Below are 15,452 nucleotides of genomic sequence, written 5' to 3'. Positions count from 1 at the left end.
TTGTAGCTCCTACCTATTTTCTGGCCAAACATTCTACTGCGCTTTTGGGATCTTTCATAGCAAGTGTAATCACCATATCCAGAATCCAGAGGACTTCGTAGGACGCCTCAGTACTCTCAGCAGTCAGTTTGAGAAAGACGTTGTGTCATTGTTTAAACGTGTGAGGACCTGAACTTATTTCTTATTCAATGACCAGTATTTTGAACAAATGGACGCGGTCGCCATGGTAAGTCCTCTGTCTCCCATGGTGACAAACTGTTTTATGGAAGATTTTGAGGAAAAGGCACGGCAGTCGGCAAGTCTCAAACCTTGCTGCTTCTGGCGATATATGGACGATACGTTTGTGGTGTGGCCTCACAGAATAGAGACATTACCTGTGTTTCACCAGAATCTGAACTTCCTCCATCCGATACACAGTTCACAATGGAAGTGGAAAATGATGGCATTTTACCATTCCCGGATGTCATTGTCAGAAGAAAAGCCGGTAGCGCATTGCAACATAGTGTCTACCGCAAATCAACTCACACGGAGCAGTATTTGCAGGCTACAAGTTATCATCACCACGCACAACGAGGTGGTGCTACGCTCCTTGGTGCATACAGCATATATGGTCTCAAATGCCGACAGTCTACCTGGTGAGCTACAACAACTAAGAAGGATATTCCAACAAAATGACTATTCCTATAGACAGATACGCCATGCTTTCCATTCTAAGTAAATTCAAAGAGGAATGCAAATGAGGATGCGGAGGCACTTGTCGCAGCGGCGTTCTTGCCCTATTTTGGCGGCATGTCTTCAAGAATAGAAACAATCCTCAAAAAGCACGACATCAACTGTGTTTCTCGGCCACCAGCAAAATTGAGGACTTCATAGTGCTCGCTCAAAGACGACCTTGGCCTCAGAAAACGTGGCGTGTATAAAATCCCATGCCAATGCGGAAAATCTTATATTGGTCAGACATGCCGAACCGTGCAAGATTGTTGTGTCGAACACCATTGTCACACACGTCTGGGGTAACCTGATAAACCAGCGGTAGCGGAGAATTGCCTGAACACGGGGCATCGTATGTTTTACGAAAAGACTGAAATTTTATCCCCAGCGTCACCTTTCTGGGACTGTGTTTTTAAGGAGGCCATACGTATCCGTACGGCGAACAATCTTATCAACAGGGATGCAGGTTTTCAATTAAGCGCCGCCTGGCTGCCCTTAAGTCAAAGAAAGGGAAACAAAACCTTTCGATTTATGACTCGATGCAACACACTGCTGAGATGTAATTCATCTTTTAGCCACAGGAGCGTCCGGCAGCACAATCATTTCCCACAGGGCACGCACGGGAGGCCTTTCTGAGGCTTCCAGCAGAGGGCACCAGGAGCGCCGCTTTCCTCCAGCTGCAAGCGTCTTAACTGCGCACACGTATTGCCTGCTCGCGTCAACTTTCGACGCCGCTGCTTGCTTATCATCAGTCGCGCCTTGCAGCAGTGGCAGCAGCAGTTACAGCCTCCTGGAAAATTCCAGCAGTTGCATCGATGAAACACTGTGTGATTTACACAATAATATCCGGTGGCAAACCCGAGAAGTGTATTTGCAACAGATCTGTCGGGAAAGCCTGAAAAGTCACAAAAATAAATGCGATTAGTTGAACGTAACTTCCTAGCACGCTTTATAACTGTGTTTTTACTCCAAGATACTGTCGTTTGAAATACCGTCTCCAGCACTTTACGAGTAATACGATGTAATTTCGGGTTTTCAGTTTGTTCTACAAGGTAACATTTTTCTCGACAAAATCAATCAACATATTATTCTGTAAAACTGAACATTTCTCCAAGTGTTCAAATCGGTGAAGTCTGACATTAATAAGAGTTTTGATGTTTTTATTTAACAACACGCATTCGAGAATAACTAACAATAACTACAGGCATGGCTGGACATCAGATAGTAATGAGGCTCTTTGTAGTATTAAACAGGAACAAAAACACGATGACTTTTGTGCTTAGAAAAGATAAAAAATATGAGTCACAGTTTTATGAACTCCGTTAGTTATTAATAAATATTTGTAAGAGCTTGATAAGATCTGTAATTCTTATAAATTTATTACATCCTGATTTATACAGGACAACAGATAAACATCGGAGATAACTTCTAGTAAAACCTCCGTGATTCGAGTATATTCTTGCTTACAATAAAGTAGCTCGGTGTGCACGAATATCAATAATGCGTCTTGCGTCTACCTATACCTGCACAATGCCTTTTGAAATTTTTTTCATATACTCCATTTAGTGGTAATCTAATAATGCGTCTTGCGTCTACCTATGCCTGCACAATGCCTTTTGAAAATTTTTTCATATACTCCATTTAGTGGCAATCTAAGGTTGCCTATTTTGTTGAACTAAAATGTTTTATATTTTGCATGAACGGTCATCAGAATCAAGTCTGAGGACCTTCTCTTTTTCTTAACGCAGTTCGAACACTCAAAAGGAGAAAAAGTAACATTTCTTGACAGTTTTCTGTGAAAGGTTTTTCAACAACAGACTGAAAGAAAATATAGAGTTTAGTGGACACTTCAGGTTAATTTATAACACACCAAAACGAACTTCTTTCAACATATCTGAAGTTATTTATTCACCAAAAGGCAGGAGTCACACAGTTATTAAATACATAGACATTTTATCAAATTTCCAGAAATCGGGAACGGTCTTCAATCAGTCATTAAACTATATTTGACTCTTCAATGGTCATTCAATTCATTCATAGTAATACTGATAATTATAGATGACCAAAGAAAAACCGAACTAGGTTGAACTCACTCTCCAACTAGTTTCATTCTCACAGAACTTACAATCACACATCTAGGACAATAATTTAAGCACCACCATCGAATAGCGGCACAAACAGAGCACTGAAGATAACATTGATTATTAACATACCATAACTATACATTAAAATGCTAATAAAGCAGAGATCTTTATAATGAGTTACAGAAAGCAATAGGCATCTGCATTCCATTAGTAATGGATTGCATTCCATTTAAAGCTATAAGATATACATCTGTCAGCAGGGTCGGCTTATCTCTTGAATGGCGGCAGGTATGAGCCAGATGGGCCACCACCACCAGCTCCTCCACCAAATCCTCCAGCGCCGGCACCGCCAAACCCTCCTGCACCTCCAGCTCCTCCGTATCCACCACGTCCTCTTCCTCCGCCGAAACCTCCGGCTCCACCTCCTAGACCTCCAGCTCCACCTCCAAACCCTCCAGCTCCTCCACCGAACCCTCCAGCGCCACCTGCTCCATATCTTCCAGCACCGCCGTAGCCTCCGGCGCCGCCCGCACCTCCACCTCTGCCTCCTCCAAGTCCGCCAGCTCCACCGAAACCTCCAGCTCCTCCTCCGAGACCTCCAGCTCCAGCGCCGTAGCCTCCAGCTCCACCGAGACCGCCAGCTCCACCGCCAAATCCTCTGCCTCCTCCGAGACCACCGGCTCCACCTCCGTATCCTCCAGCTCCGCCTCCTATACCACCAGCTCCGCCACCAAAGCCTCCAGCTCCTCCGAGACCACCAGCTCCACCACCGTATCCTCCAGCTCCACCACCGTATCCTCCGGCTCCTCCGAGACCGCCAGCTCCTCCACCGTATCCACCGACACCACCGGCACCGGCACCGTACCTCCCGGCGCCACCACCGAATCCACCGGCGCCGCCGCCGGATGGGTACCTAGGCTCTCCTTGGTACTGAACGTCTGCGTTGAAACCAGTGGCATCACTGGCTGCGTAACGTACGAGCTGATTGCGGCCGTCGGGAAGTTGGACTTGGTACTGGCCCTGTACACTTCCACTTCCGTCACCAGCTTCCTGCCGTCCGAAGCTCGTTCCCGTGTAAGCGTCGTTCACGGAGTACTGGAAGTTGTACGGTGTTGGCTGTGGACAGACGGATAAGATTGTGTGATCTAAGGCTTCTCTATGTATTACATATCTGAGTGCCCATCGAGATGACATGACGGAATGATTCAACAACAGAGAACGTCGAATCAAAACACCTTTCAGCCATCTTAATTTCCAATTGTCATTTTGTTGAACGGCCAGTTTTGGCGATACATTACCCCTTCTTCAGGTCCCCTGATCGACGTGTGGGAAGATTCCCACCTTTGATCCAGTAAAAATAGGGGCCACCATTCAATGACTGGTATCCATTGGTCTCTAATTGACACAGCGATTCCTTCGATCTTCACTTAGTGACTGTTAACAGGCGGCTGAAAGGTGTTTTGATTCGGCACTCCATACTGAACAGCCAAGATCCCGCAGCTATCTATATAAAGATGGACGTACAGAGACTTGACTGAACAATTTTCGGCCACTCTTTGGTGTATCAGACCGCCTGATAGCGACTGCATGTTGGGTTATCGAAATAATGCGCGGGTTCTATGACTTCATCTGGTTGAACACTCTAAAGCCACTCAGATTAATAGGTAACATTTCTGCTGTACTCTATATTAAATGATGAAGTAAGTATTAAATGGAATCATTATAATACGTATATAATGATTTACCGAACAGTTCAGTTTTTTATGGCCTCAACAGACTACAGAGTGATTTATTTGTGCTCCGTGAGTTGAGACCCATTACCACTAAATAAATTTCAGGGTACCTCTTGATGATTGGATCGATTTTGCTACTTCCGTCTGTTCAAAACTTTTAAAACGCATATTTTTTACTTCATCCTTTACTTACGCACAGACAACGCATTTCGGCACATGAGTGTTATCAACTGATTCAAAATCAAAGTTCGATTTACACTTCAAAGCCCAGATTTTTGAAGCGCTAGATATGGTCACGCTCGAAAATGGCCGACATTGCGCAAATAACAGGTGAAATAAAGGAACATCCAGTTTCAAAATTTTTAAACAGGCGAAAGTGAAAAAATAATTTTACCCTTCAAACAACTTACTACGGCTGTGGAACCATGCAAAAGAAGGGAATGAAATTCTAGGATAAATTAAACGTTCGCTTAAGCTGTTAATAGTAATGCGAATGTACGGCTAATCTGACGACACTTTATTCGTTTTATGAAGAGCAAACGACTTTTTGGTTTCTGGACAGCCTTGGCTTTTGTCTATTGAAAAATCACCCCCCGCTCCCTCCTACAGCTTAATTACAGTGAACATTCGAACATGTGTGCCCTCTTTGTTCATGGTCCAAAACACAACATATCTACTGTTTATTGACGCAAACGATGAATACCTGCTTCTCTGACTGAGAAGTTCCCACATTTTTTATAGGACATATCTGTATGTGCAATTGGAAAAAGACCAGATGAACTAAATTTCAGGAAGTTTGGCGAACTTATGCTGGTCTCATTCAGTGTGTAACGGGCTAGACCACCATCACATTGTCAACGAAGTTCGCCAGTATACGTAGTATGGCGTAAACTACTACTAAAGTGTGAGGTATAGAAAGGAAGCACAACTGATGTTCGCGTTAGTTTAATGTATTGTCCTTCTTCAGATTAAAAAACACAGCGTTACTGTTGTTCATCCACGTCTAACCAAAACTACTTTCTATAAAGTACCCGTAATCATGCCACGTAATAATTCTAGTCAGATGAAATAAACTGGAGTAACTGTAATACATCCAACATCTGAACAACTAAGTAGGACTTCACCCCTTTTGAAGAATGAATTCGATGTAAAACTATTACAAATTATCATGACGACGTGTTACTGAAACTGATATCTTGGCAGTCACGTGAACGCAGCGGATACCAAAGATCACTTTATGAATTCGGGGACGATTTCTGTACGAATTAAGCTGCAGCAAAGAGGTGACAGAACGTCAATGAAATTTCCATGTTATATATAACTTTCCAGATCACAAGATCTGAAAGGTGGTAACTACAGCTTAGAAATCAAGTCGTATATTCAAAGACTTCGGAGATATGCTCCCTCCTGAAGTGGAAGAGCGGAAGTCCCACATGTTGATGATCGTACTGTTCGTTGAATGCTACTGATGGATCACCCTTGTTAACGGCGGAAGACATCTACAAGTTGAAAAGAGCGATGTAATCTGAAAGGTCCTTAAATGACCACATTATTGGTTCGATAAAATATAGCAATGTGGACTCATTACTCTCCATGTGGACTCCGTACTACTCAGTAATTAACTGTAGCATTACTTCGTCTAGCATCAGGAGACTTGCGAGAGATCTGTTTCTCCGACTCGACTTGCAACCTTCTTCCACATAATCAGAGGTTTTGTTTTCTCGTAGAAGAATGTTGAGCTGCACACTACTTTCTCGAGCGTTGTGTTTACGCATGAGCATTCGCTAGAGTTACCTCAGTCCAACGTTACAGAAACGCGTCTGCGACTGAAGTGACGTCTACGAGCCTCGTTAGCGATCTCCTTTTCTGGAAAGCTTTGCGGAAGAGCAGTCACGTCACTTTAAGAACATTCCACATAAAATCGTCCTCTTGCGTGATGCGGGTCTACGGTGATAGAAAATATATGTGGCAGTTCTAGACCTTGCACTTTCAGTTCCAACACATAGGTACATGTTTAGAATACGCTCCTCAACGCATGTTCTAACTCTTAGTTCATACACAGAGCCCCCCACATGTATGCTCACTTTCTCTTTCTGGGTGTTTTTCTTAAAGACACAGTACACATGAATTCTAGAAGCTGAGATATCGGCTTTTCGCAATGACAGAAAAACAGTATTAGTAAGTGATAAATTATGATACGCCCATGACGGAGGACTATGAAAAAAGTAAAATTAACTTACAGCCTCGGCTCTTTATCACACTGCCAAAAATTTCAGTATACATTTTGTTAATAGGTTTATTTACATGTTACTGCTAGTCGTGCGTATATCAGTTAATTAAACTCTGTCTCTTAAAGGCACTGAACGAGTTACGACTGAGCTGCAATAAATTTCGTGTCATCTAAGTCATTCGCTCCGTTGTCAGTATACGAATCTCAAAGTGTAGAATTAAGGAAAAACCGTCTTTCGTCAACATTACAGAGAGGTGTCAACTATGGTACTTAAAAAAAAGTAAGATTCTGTTTAATACTGTAGATTACGATTAAAAGGTGTGAGAGTGTATAACTGTGTTATTAACATAATGCACGTTAGACAGGTAACATAATGCTACCTAAATCTATTCTGATAATCACTGAAAAGTGTATGACACTGAATTTTACTTTCAGTTTAGCGCGTCGTTAATAATACTCCCTTTTACATGTACCGATCAAGCACGGAAAATCTCAGTGCAGTAACGCTATTGTTACTGTTCTTAGATTCTGTGATACATTTCGCTGTTGTTTTCGGCCTGTTCCAGCTATAAACAGTGAAGGAGTGTCTGATCCATCTCGGCTGCTTGACGAAAAGAAGGAAGATCAGGCTTTGATTGGCGCGTCGATGCAGACATCCTTAGAGACTAACCACAAGCTTGGAGTCAGGGAATGTTGGGGAAAGAAATCGGGCGTCTCTCTTTCGAAAGAGCTGTGGCGACATTTGCCTTAGCACCTTAGGGAAACTATAGAAAATTTAAATTTCTATAAGCAGACAATGATTTGAACTGCCGTCCTCCACACCTAAGACTTGTACTCGGAGATTAAACTTATTATTCACAGTGAAGCTAGTGGCTGTTTGAAACGTAAAACACTGTTACAGCGGTCGTACCAGCTGCCTTCGAGCTGACTTGCTTCGACTTCTCCCTGCAACCACTCCTCCAGAAAAAATTACGCTCGAGATTGTCGTTCCTTTCTACGTTTGTTAACACCTTTCTGAAGCTCTGTGCTCCACGTCGATGTCATTTCACGACGAGAACTTACTTGTCCCAAGTCTCCACCACCGGCTCCACCTCCGTAACCGCCGCCTCCGTAGCCGCCGCCTCCGTAGCCACCAGCTCCGCCACCACCGTAGCCGCCGAGAGCACCGCCCCCAGGAGCGCCGCCCCCGAAGGCGCCGCCGCCCCCAGGGCCCCCAAAGCCGCCGGCGCCGGGTCCTCCGAAGCCTCCTGCTCCACCCCCGGGCGCGCCGTACTGGTAGCCGCCGCCGCCGCCGCCGCCGCCCCCGGCGCCACCTCCGCCCAGCAATCCTCCGTGGACGCGCTCATGGGCCAGCGCCGACAGCAGGCAAAACACTCCCAACAGCTGAAACAACGACGCGGGCGCCCTTCAGAGTGAAGCTCGCTTCGTGATATGTCACTCTTACACGGAATGCTTCTGGGGCGATCTGGATAGATCCGATACCACTGCCACTATTATGTGTTTGATTTTCAACGAGCACAACGTCAGGATAGATGCCAGTTGATGACCTTACAGAGAATATTCCACGCCTCTTGCAACTTATTTAGAATTCTTACCTAAATTTTCATATCCGATCGTAGAATCAAGTATCTCCCTCCAGTCGCTTTCCACCTACATTCAAATGTCGATACCTACTTATCGTAGCAATACGTGTAGAAAATGCAAACATTTTTCAGCTGTTCTGCTGATATTCGCGATACTTACTTCGCAACTGTTAAAGTACGAGGTCTTTTTTTCCAATCTCTGATCGGCGGCGAAATTAAAACCACGATGAAAATCAGGTGAAGCTTTAAGCAGATGGTTTGCACAGTAGGTGTAGCACGCCTGTCTGTCAAATCACGTGGCACTTTTCAGTTCTGAGCGCACAGCGAGCACATAAAGATGCCTAGAAAACAGTGTCTGCCGCCAACTGTGAAGTACTGCTGAGGAGTTCCACCTGATTTCTTGCAGCCTCATAACGTAACTGTCATTCGTTTCCTTCTTCATGACAATTCCCGGCCGCACACTGCAGGGGCAACAAAGACGCTCCTGCAGGGTTTCCGATGGGAAGTGTTTGATCACACTCCATACAGCACACACTTAACTCCTCCTAATTTTCATCTCTTCGGACACTTGAGCCGAACCGTTGGCAACGAGGACAGCATAATGGCATAAACAACGAGCGGCGGACCAGCATAGGACACTGGCGAAAATCACAGGCTGCCTTCTATTGTTAGGGTATTAGAAAGTTGGTACCACGCTATGGCAGATGCCTAAGCTGTAGCGGCCACGATATAGAGAAGTAGCTGGAAGGTGAATCTAAAAGTTGCAAACAAAATATTTTTGATTTTCTTTGTGGTTTCCATTTCGCGAGTTCTATTTGCTCTTAATCGGAATCTATTTTGAGATAGTCCTATGACCTGACGACAGTCACGATAGCAATAGGGCAATAAGGTACCGTAAGGTACATCACAGACAGCCATCATCACATTTTGCTACATTTCTACATGCACTTTATGCGGTTTGCTGCTTCCTTTTTCATTACTTCGTAGCTTCGGTTCCCCTGCGTTAAAAATTTGATCAAATTTCATGTTGTATCGATGTTGACGACAATATCCATTCATGACACAGCTGTCCTCAGCGACAATTACGATTATCTACAGGACCTGTTGAATAAAATGAACAGTGTACTGAGCACAGAATACCGTTTGAGAAGAGGCCAAAGAGACGAAAATATTGAGAATCGATAGAAATAAGATTGGCTACGAACTTAACATCAAAATTGGGACCCTTGTAGAAACCGAAGTGACGTAGTTCTGCTACGTTGTAAGCAAAATAATTCTTGACCGTCTTCGAGACAATTCTATTCCATTCAACGAGATTCCAGGCTGACGACGAGTCTGGAGCCGCCCCAGACAGTGATGGGCTACCAACCCGACTGTCGCCCGTCATACGGCCCGACAACCAGGACCCCTTTGATTGTCATCCGCGACAACCTTACAGTGAAGCGGTACCTCGACGCAATTCTACGCCCCATTCGCTATTCTTCATGCCAAGCCTTCCTGTACTCACATTTCCGCAAGACGATACTCGCCCGCACACGGCGAGAATTTCTACTGCTTGTCTTTGTACTTTCCAAATACTACCTTTGCTAGCAAGACCACCGGATCTCTCCCCATCTGCGAACGTTTGGAGCATTATGGGTAGAGCATTCCAAGCAGCTCGTGATTCTGACGATATAACACCCCAATTGGACAGAATTTGGCATGATGTCTCTCAAGGAGATATCCAACAACTCTGTTAATCAATACCAAGCCGTACAACTGCTTGCATTAGGGTCAGAGGGGAACCAACGCGTACCTGGCTTTATGAATTTGTGAAGCTATCTCTCTCGATTAAATCATCAATTTTTTCTGAAATTGCAATCATTTGTTTGTCTGTACATGTACATCACATCTACCGATGTCCGTCCAAATCGGATAATTCCTCCGTGGTGTGTCTTTTTTTAGCATAATTATTTCTGGAAGACCGTGATAACAATACAGGCAAGGAAATCCCAAAGGTGGTACATTCCCTCTCATTTCACAGAACGATTTACTTGGTTGAAATTTACAGGCTGGTGTAGTGCGATACTTACTCTCAGCCAAAACGAAATATTTTGCTGGTGCTAATTTTAGCATTTCAAGTGATATGTTAAAAAATGCTAGCCATGAAACTTGGACCCTATTTTTTACTACATTTTGGACTCTGTCACATTTAACGTGTTGCGTAGAAGTCATGTTCGAAATGAAATTATTATTTCTCTTGGCTTTAGCCAAAATCTTTTATATTTATCACTCTTAGGATAAAAGAAGAAATATACAGGATTACGGACGTATATCATAAACGTCCGTATGGTGTAGGTTCCTCGAGCCCGTTCTAAGCTTGGACACTATGACATCTTTGGCACAACAGAGCCTTCAGTCAAAAAATCAGCACGAGTTCAGGTAACACTCCTCGTGCAAAACAGAGTTCGCATTTTTTTAAATACGTAATTGTTCAATTGTAGACGTAAGTAACCAGCTACATTCCACTTTTTAATCTTACGAGAGGCGTTCAACATTCCACTTCAGTGTTTTATTATAGTCGAAATGCTATTGTACGGAATGTATTCACAAATGTACGATTGTTTCGGAGAACTTTTTATTCTTAGCACCAACCATGGAACACTGTACTACGAATGCTCAACAGAGGCACCATTAACGTTCGACGTATGCCAAGAATGAATAAATATATGCCCTTTATTTTACTATAGCGTCAGCAGCAAATATATTATTCGTGTCCAATGTTTTTGTCTGAAGTAATTTGTCATCGTTGGATAATAAACTGCCGACGTAGTATTTTCACCTGTTGTACTAAACAGCAGCTTTCTTTAAATGTGGATTAATGCGAGATAGCACTCACAAGCAAGAGGAAGACCCCAAGGTATCCGATCATAGGGTTAGAATCTGTTACGTCGTACAAAGAAGTAGAGGTAAAACGACTAAACTACATGAAATGGACCAAAAAACACAAAGTCAACAGCAGAGTGAACAGTGCGAGGCATCTGTAAGGGAAACCACTTGCAAGAGTCCAGTGAGATATAGTCCAGAAATTTTAGAGTGCAGCTCTCATCAACTATGCCTCGCACCAGTTGTCGAAGGAATTCAGATGCGTGCGGTTTTGCTAACAAAGATCCGTATAGCGCAAAAAAGTAAAAAGAGCAGATTGGAGACAATAAATGGGAATCTTTTGGGAATGAGGCAACGTTTTCGACTCGAAAAGTTGTTGTCTGAATTTGGGTAATCAGAATTTGTTGTGTTTATGCGTAGGTCTGTTGCTACCATCGCACAGCTCACGTTGGCGTTGTGAGGACAGGAGAGAATAGGACGCACACAGGCAATTAACTCTCTTCCACCCCTTTTCTCAAAACGAATAAAATAGGACGGAGAATTGTCTATATTAGTATGAATTAATTTTCCTCGCGGTCTTTCCAGTACCTTGGGGATCATATACGTAGATATGAATGTTTACTTCATTTGGCAAAAGGGAAACGTCTAGAGCTTCAGAGCGAGAGAGATAGGAGTACTGAACACGAAGCGATCCTCTGTGGAATTAAGGTTAGCGTTGTATTATGGAAGTCAACACATGTGTTGTTTTTCGATTGTTTCAATATCCGTCTCGCCTTGCAGCCAACTAGTACCTCGCATCTGCAAAACATAAATCGTTAAAATAGAGGCTGTTGTAGGATATATATTTCACTGTTCACTAACAGATGACGCTCACTTCTCCTGTATCGGAAGATAAATTAATGTTATGGCAACGGGGAAGATGTATACCCATATCACAAACATTCGAAGTATCAGATAAACAAACTCCCATTATCTACACAGCGTTTGAAGTACGAGACAACGAAAAAAAGACTGTCTACTAATGGGTTCTTTCTTTCATTTGTTTCTATCCAGAATCATTCTATTGATTCTGCACACATGCTATTCTTCAAGTTGTTCCAGATCTGTACTTATTATTACCACCCTTCCATTCCGCACCAATTTATCTTTTACTTGTGCTTCGAATGAGAACTACCATCGCCGAGGTACCTCACCAGATGCTCCATTAATCCAGCCCTCTGGTAAGATGTTGCTGTAGTATTGGAGTCCCTTATCTACCATTTCACATTCCTTCACTCCTTAGTTTCTCTTCTTTCGTGTCGGTTTTATCGTCTCTTACGACTCCTATATCTAATCTAATTTTATATTTTAGGCAGTATCGTTCACTCCGTCGTATTACACGAATAAGTTACTCAACAGAAAACAAATAGTTAACTGTAACGTAGCGACTAACAATTCTCTGTAATTTAATAATGTGTCGAATTCAGCAATTTTAGGCATTATTCGAAGATTTTTTATAGAACACATACAAAAAAGCAGTTAATGAGCAATGCCAAACCTAGATAGACGCTTAGCAGCAAACGAAAAGATAATTTTTAAAGGTTTCGACACTCTCTACCGTGAGTGTTTCGTGGATAAGTGCAAGTTTACAAAATCAACAACTGCGGAAATTTTCTATGGCCCTCAGACGAAATTTCATTTACTCATTTGACCGCAAGACTACTTATTTGTACATTACAAAGTCTGGTGTTTGGTTTTCAACGCCCGATTTATCGCAGAATATCTATAGCAGTCGATGTGAATTTCAGCACTGGTAATGGCTTTTTACATGTCTAAAATGCCAAGTATAGCTGTGGTTCTTATAGTATTCCAAGAACAGACCATGGCACAACAAGCACATTGGAATTCAAACCACACTTCATGTTGGCGCAAGTCTTTCATTTTTTATTGTTACTTTTCAACGTAAAACATCTGAACCAACACAAATGTGCTCGTCACACGAAAGTTATGAAGTGGCGAGAGTGCAAAATCCTAAAATAGTGCCTTCTCTTCGCAAAATAACGATATACGCATATTACGTAAATTTCCTAATCCGACTTAAATATGTACGTAAATTTTACTTCGAGTATTTGTTTCGAGTGCAGCCATAAACGGAAATGAAACGTAGACGATAATCAGTTCAAACCATAAGACAATAGAAACTTCTTAACCCTTTCCAGCCCAAATTTTATGTTGCATTAGTAAAATAAATATTGTTTTGAATTGTGAACTCTTTTTAGGAACACATTAAACACATTTTCAATTTTTTTGAGTAGTGCAGTTTTTTTCTAATGGGTCCATACTGACCCAATATTCATTATCCTGTTGGTGTTGCCATCTAGTGACCTAGTCTACACACTTGAACTTAATGGTGCTTTCGTGGATATTGCAGAAATATCCAAAAACTGTAATGTGTCCAACTGGACCCACTGGGCAGGTAAGAGTTGAATGTGATTTTACCGAAGAGTGTTGAAAATTTAAATGAGTAGATCAAATAACTAAAGAGACGGTACTATATCGAAATGGAGTGATAAAATGGGCGTCTGGGATTGTTGGCCGGGAGGCCCCAACCGGGGAAGTTCGGCCGGCAGGTGGAAGTCTTATTACACTCGACGCCACATTGGACGACTTGCGCTCTGGTTATGAGGATGAAACGATGATGAGGATAACAGCACACACAGTCCACGAGTGGAGAAACTCTCCAACCCGGACGGGAATCGAACCCGGGTCCGCTTGCAGGGGAGGCAAGCGCGTTGCCACCCAACTAAGCAGGTGGACATTGAATTGGACAGAAAAGAAATTTGTGGCATTACCTGGCTAAAAGAAGGGATCGGTTGTTACGATGCAGCCTGAGACAGCAAGGAATCTTCTTTTCAACTGAGTAATTGTGGCTAGTGTCTGTGTGATATTGTGTGCCGACAGAGGGAGGTGAGCAGGAGGAAGATTACAAACTGAAGAAGGAGACGCTCGTTAGAATACAGTAAACAGGTTCAAATGTGTGTAAGTTGCAGCAGTAGATATGCCAAGATGAAGAGACTTGCAGTAGTGGCCGGCCGGTGTGGCCGTGCGGTTCTAGGTGCTTCAGTCTGGAACCGCGTGACCGCTACGGTCGCAGGTTCGAATCCTGCCTTGGGCATGGATGTGTGTGAGTAGTTCTAAGTTCTAGGGGACTGATGACCACAGATGTTAAGTCCCATAGTGCTCAGAGCCATTTGAACCTTTTTTTTTTTTTCGCTAGTGAGGAGAGCTGTATCAAATCAGTCTTCGGATTAAAGACTACAACGCCGGCCGCTGCGGCCGATCGGTCCTAGGCGCTTCAGTCCGGAACCGAGCTGCTGCTACGGTCGCAGCTTCGAATCCTGCCTCGGGCATGGCTGTGTGTGATGTCCTTAGATTACTTAGGTTTAAGTAGTTCCAGAGGTCTGATGACCTTAGATGTTAAGTCCCATAGTGCTTAGAGCCATTTGAACAATTTTTTGAAGACCACAACAACAATGAAAGTTAACTATGGAAATCTAAAACCGTAAGGGAACATTTCAATGGCTTCCACAAATAATACATTGTAGTACAAGACAGAAGGGAATTATAAGATTCCCGAAGGTACCTTTCAGTCTGAATTATTTGAAGTAAATAATCATACAGCTTAAGCTAAGTTAAAGTAATGCTGTATATGTAATTCAGATCCCTGTTCAGCATTTCTTATCTCAATTTCTGTTTCGTTCCCACAAATCACATGACGCGAATTCTATAACTCCGTTCGAAGAGTAACACTGGACGGAATGAAAAGTGTACTGCAGGGCGTAATGTTGAACGTACCTTCAACAACGACATGCTGGTTCGGCTGGAACTCAAATCACTGGATTCCAGGAGGGGTCTCGAGACCGGTGTTCACCGTATGGAGGCTGTGGATGAACTGATGATTTCCGAGCCGTCCCGGTTGGCTTTTATAGTGAGCAGTCGCTGTCCAGTATCCCGGATTGTACGAGACGGTTGTGGCCGGCAGAGCCATGAATCAGTCTGCTGGTGGGGGTGGCGGGGGTGGGGATCCGCCCGTCCCGTGTCCAGGCGGCGAGCTGGCGAAAGGCGAGCGGGTGAGCGGAGATCCGAGCAGAGGATGCCAGAGGTCGGCCGGCCGGCCAGGGGTTGCCTCACAGCAGCGAAAGTGATGCTCAGATCGCATCGAGGGGAAAAAACAAAGCTGAGGCAGTCGTCCGCTGCTGGGGCAGTC

The 15,452-nt window shown here is 43.5% G+C and overlaps 1 protein-coding gene across 1 annotated transcript; it reads right to left on the bottom strand.

The window, feature by feature from the left end:
• Positions 1–2,628: 2,628 nt before the first annotated feature.
• LOC126262630 (uncharacterized) lies at positions 2,629–15,133 on the bottom strand. Its single transcript, XM_049959387.1, has 3 exons — positions 15,041–15,133; positions 7,821–8,141; positions 2,629–3,911 (listed from the first exon to the last, which is right to left on the bottom strand). Exons 1-3 carry the CDS (start codon positions 15,053–15,055, stop codon positions 3,063–3,065), a joined length of 1,185 nt encoding a protein of 394 aa, XP_049815344.1. The 5' UTR covers positions 15,056–15,133; the 3' UTR covers positions 2,629–3,062.
• Between the last annotated feature and the right edge of the window lie 319 nt (positions 15,134–15,452).

The sequence above is a fragment of the Schistocerca nitens genome, chromosome 6 (assembly GCF_023898315.1).
Source record: "Schistocerca nitens isolate TAMUIC-IGC-003100 chromosome 6, iqSchNite1.1, whole genome shotgun sequence".
NCBI lineage: Eukaryota > Metazoa > Arthropoda > Insecta > Orthoptera > Acrididae > Schistocerca > Schistocerca nitens.
The sequence above is the reverse complement of the archived record's forward strand: the minus strand, read 5'-3'. Positions and strand labels throughout refer to the sequence as shown.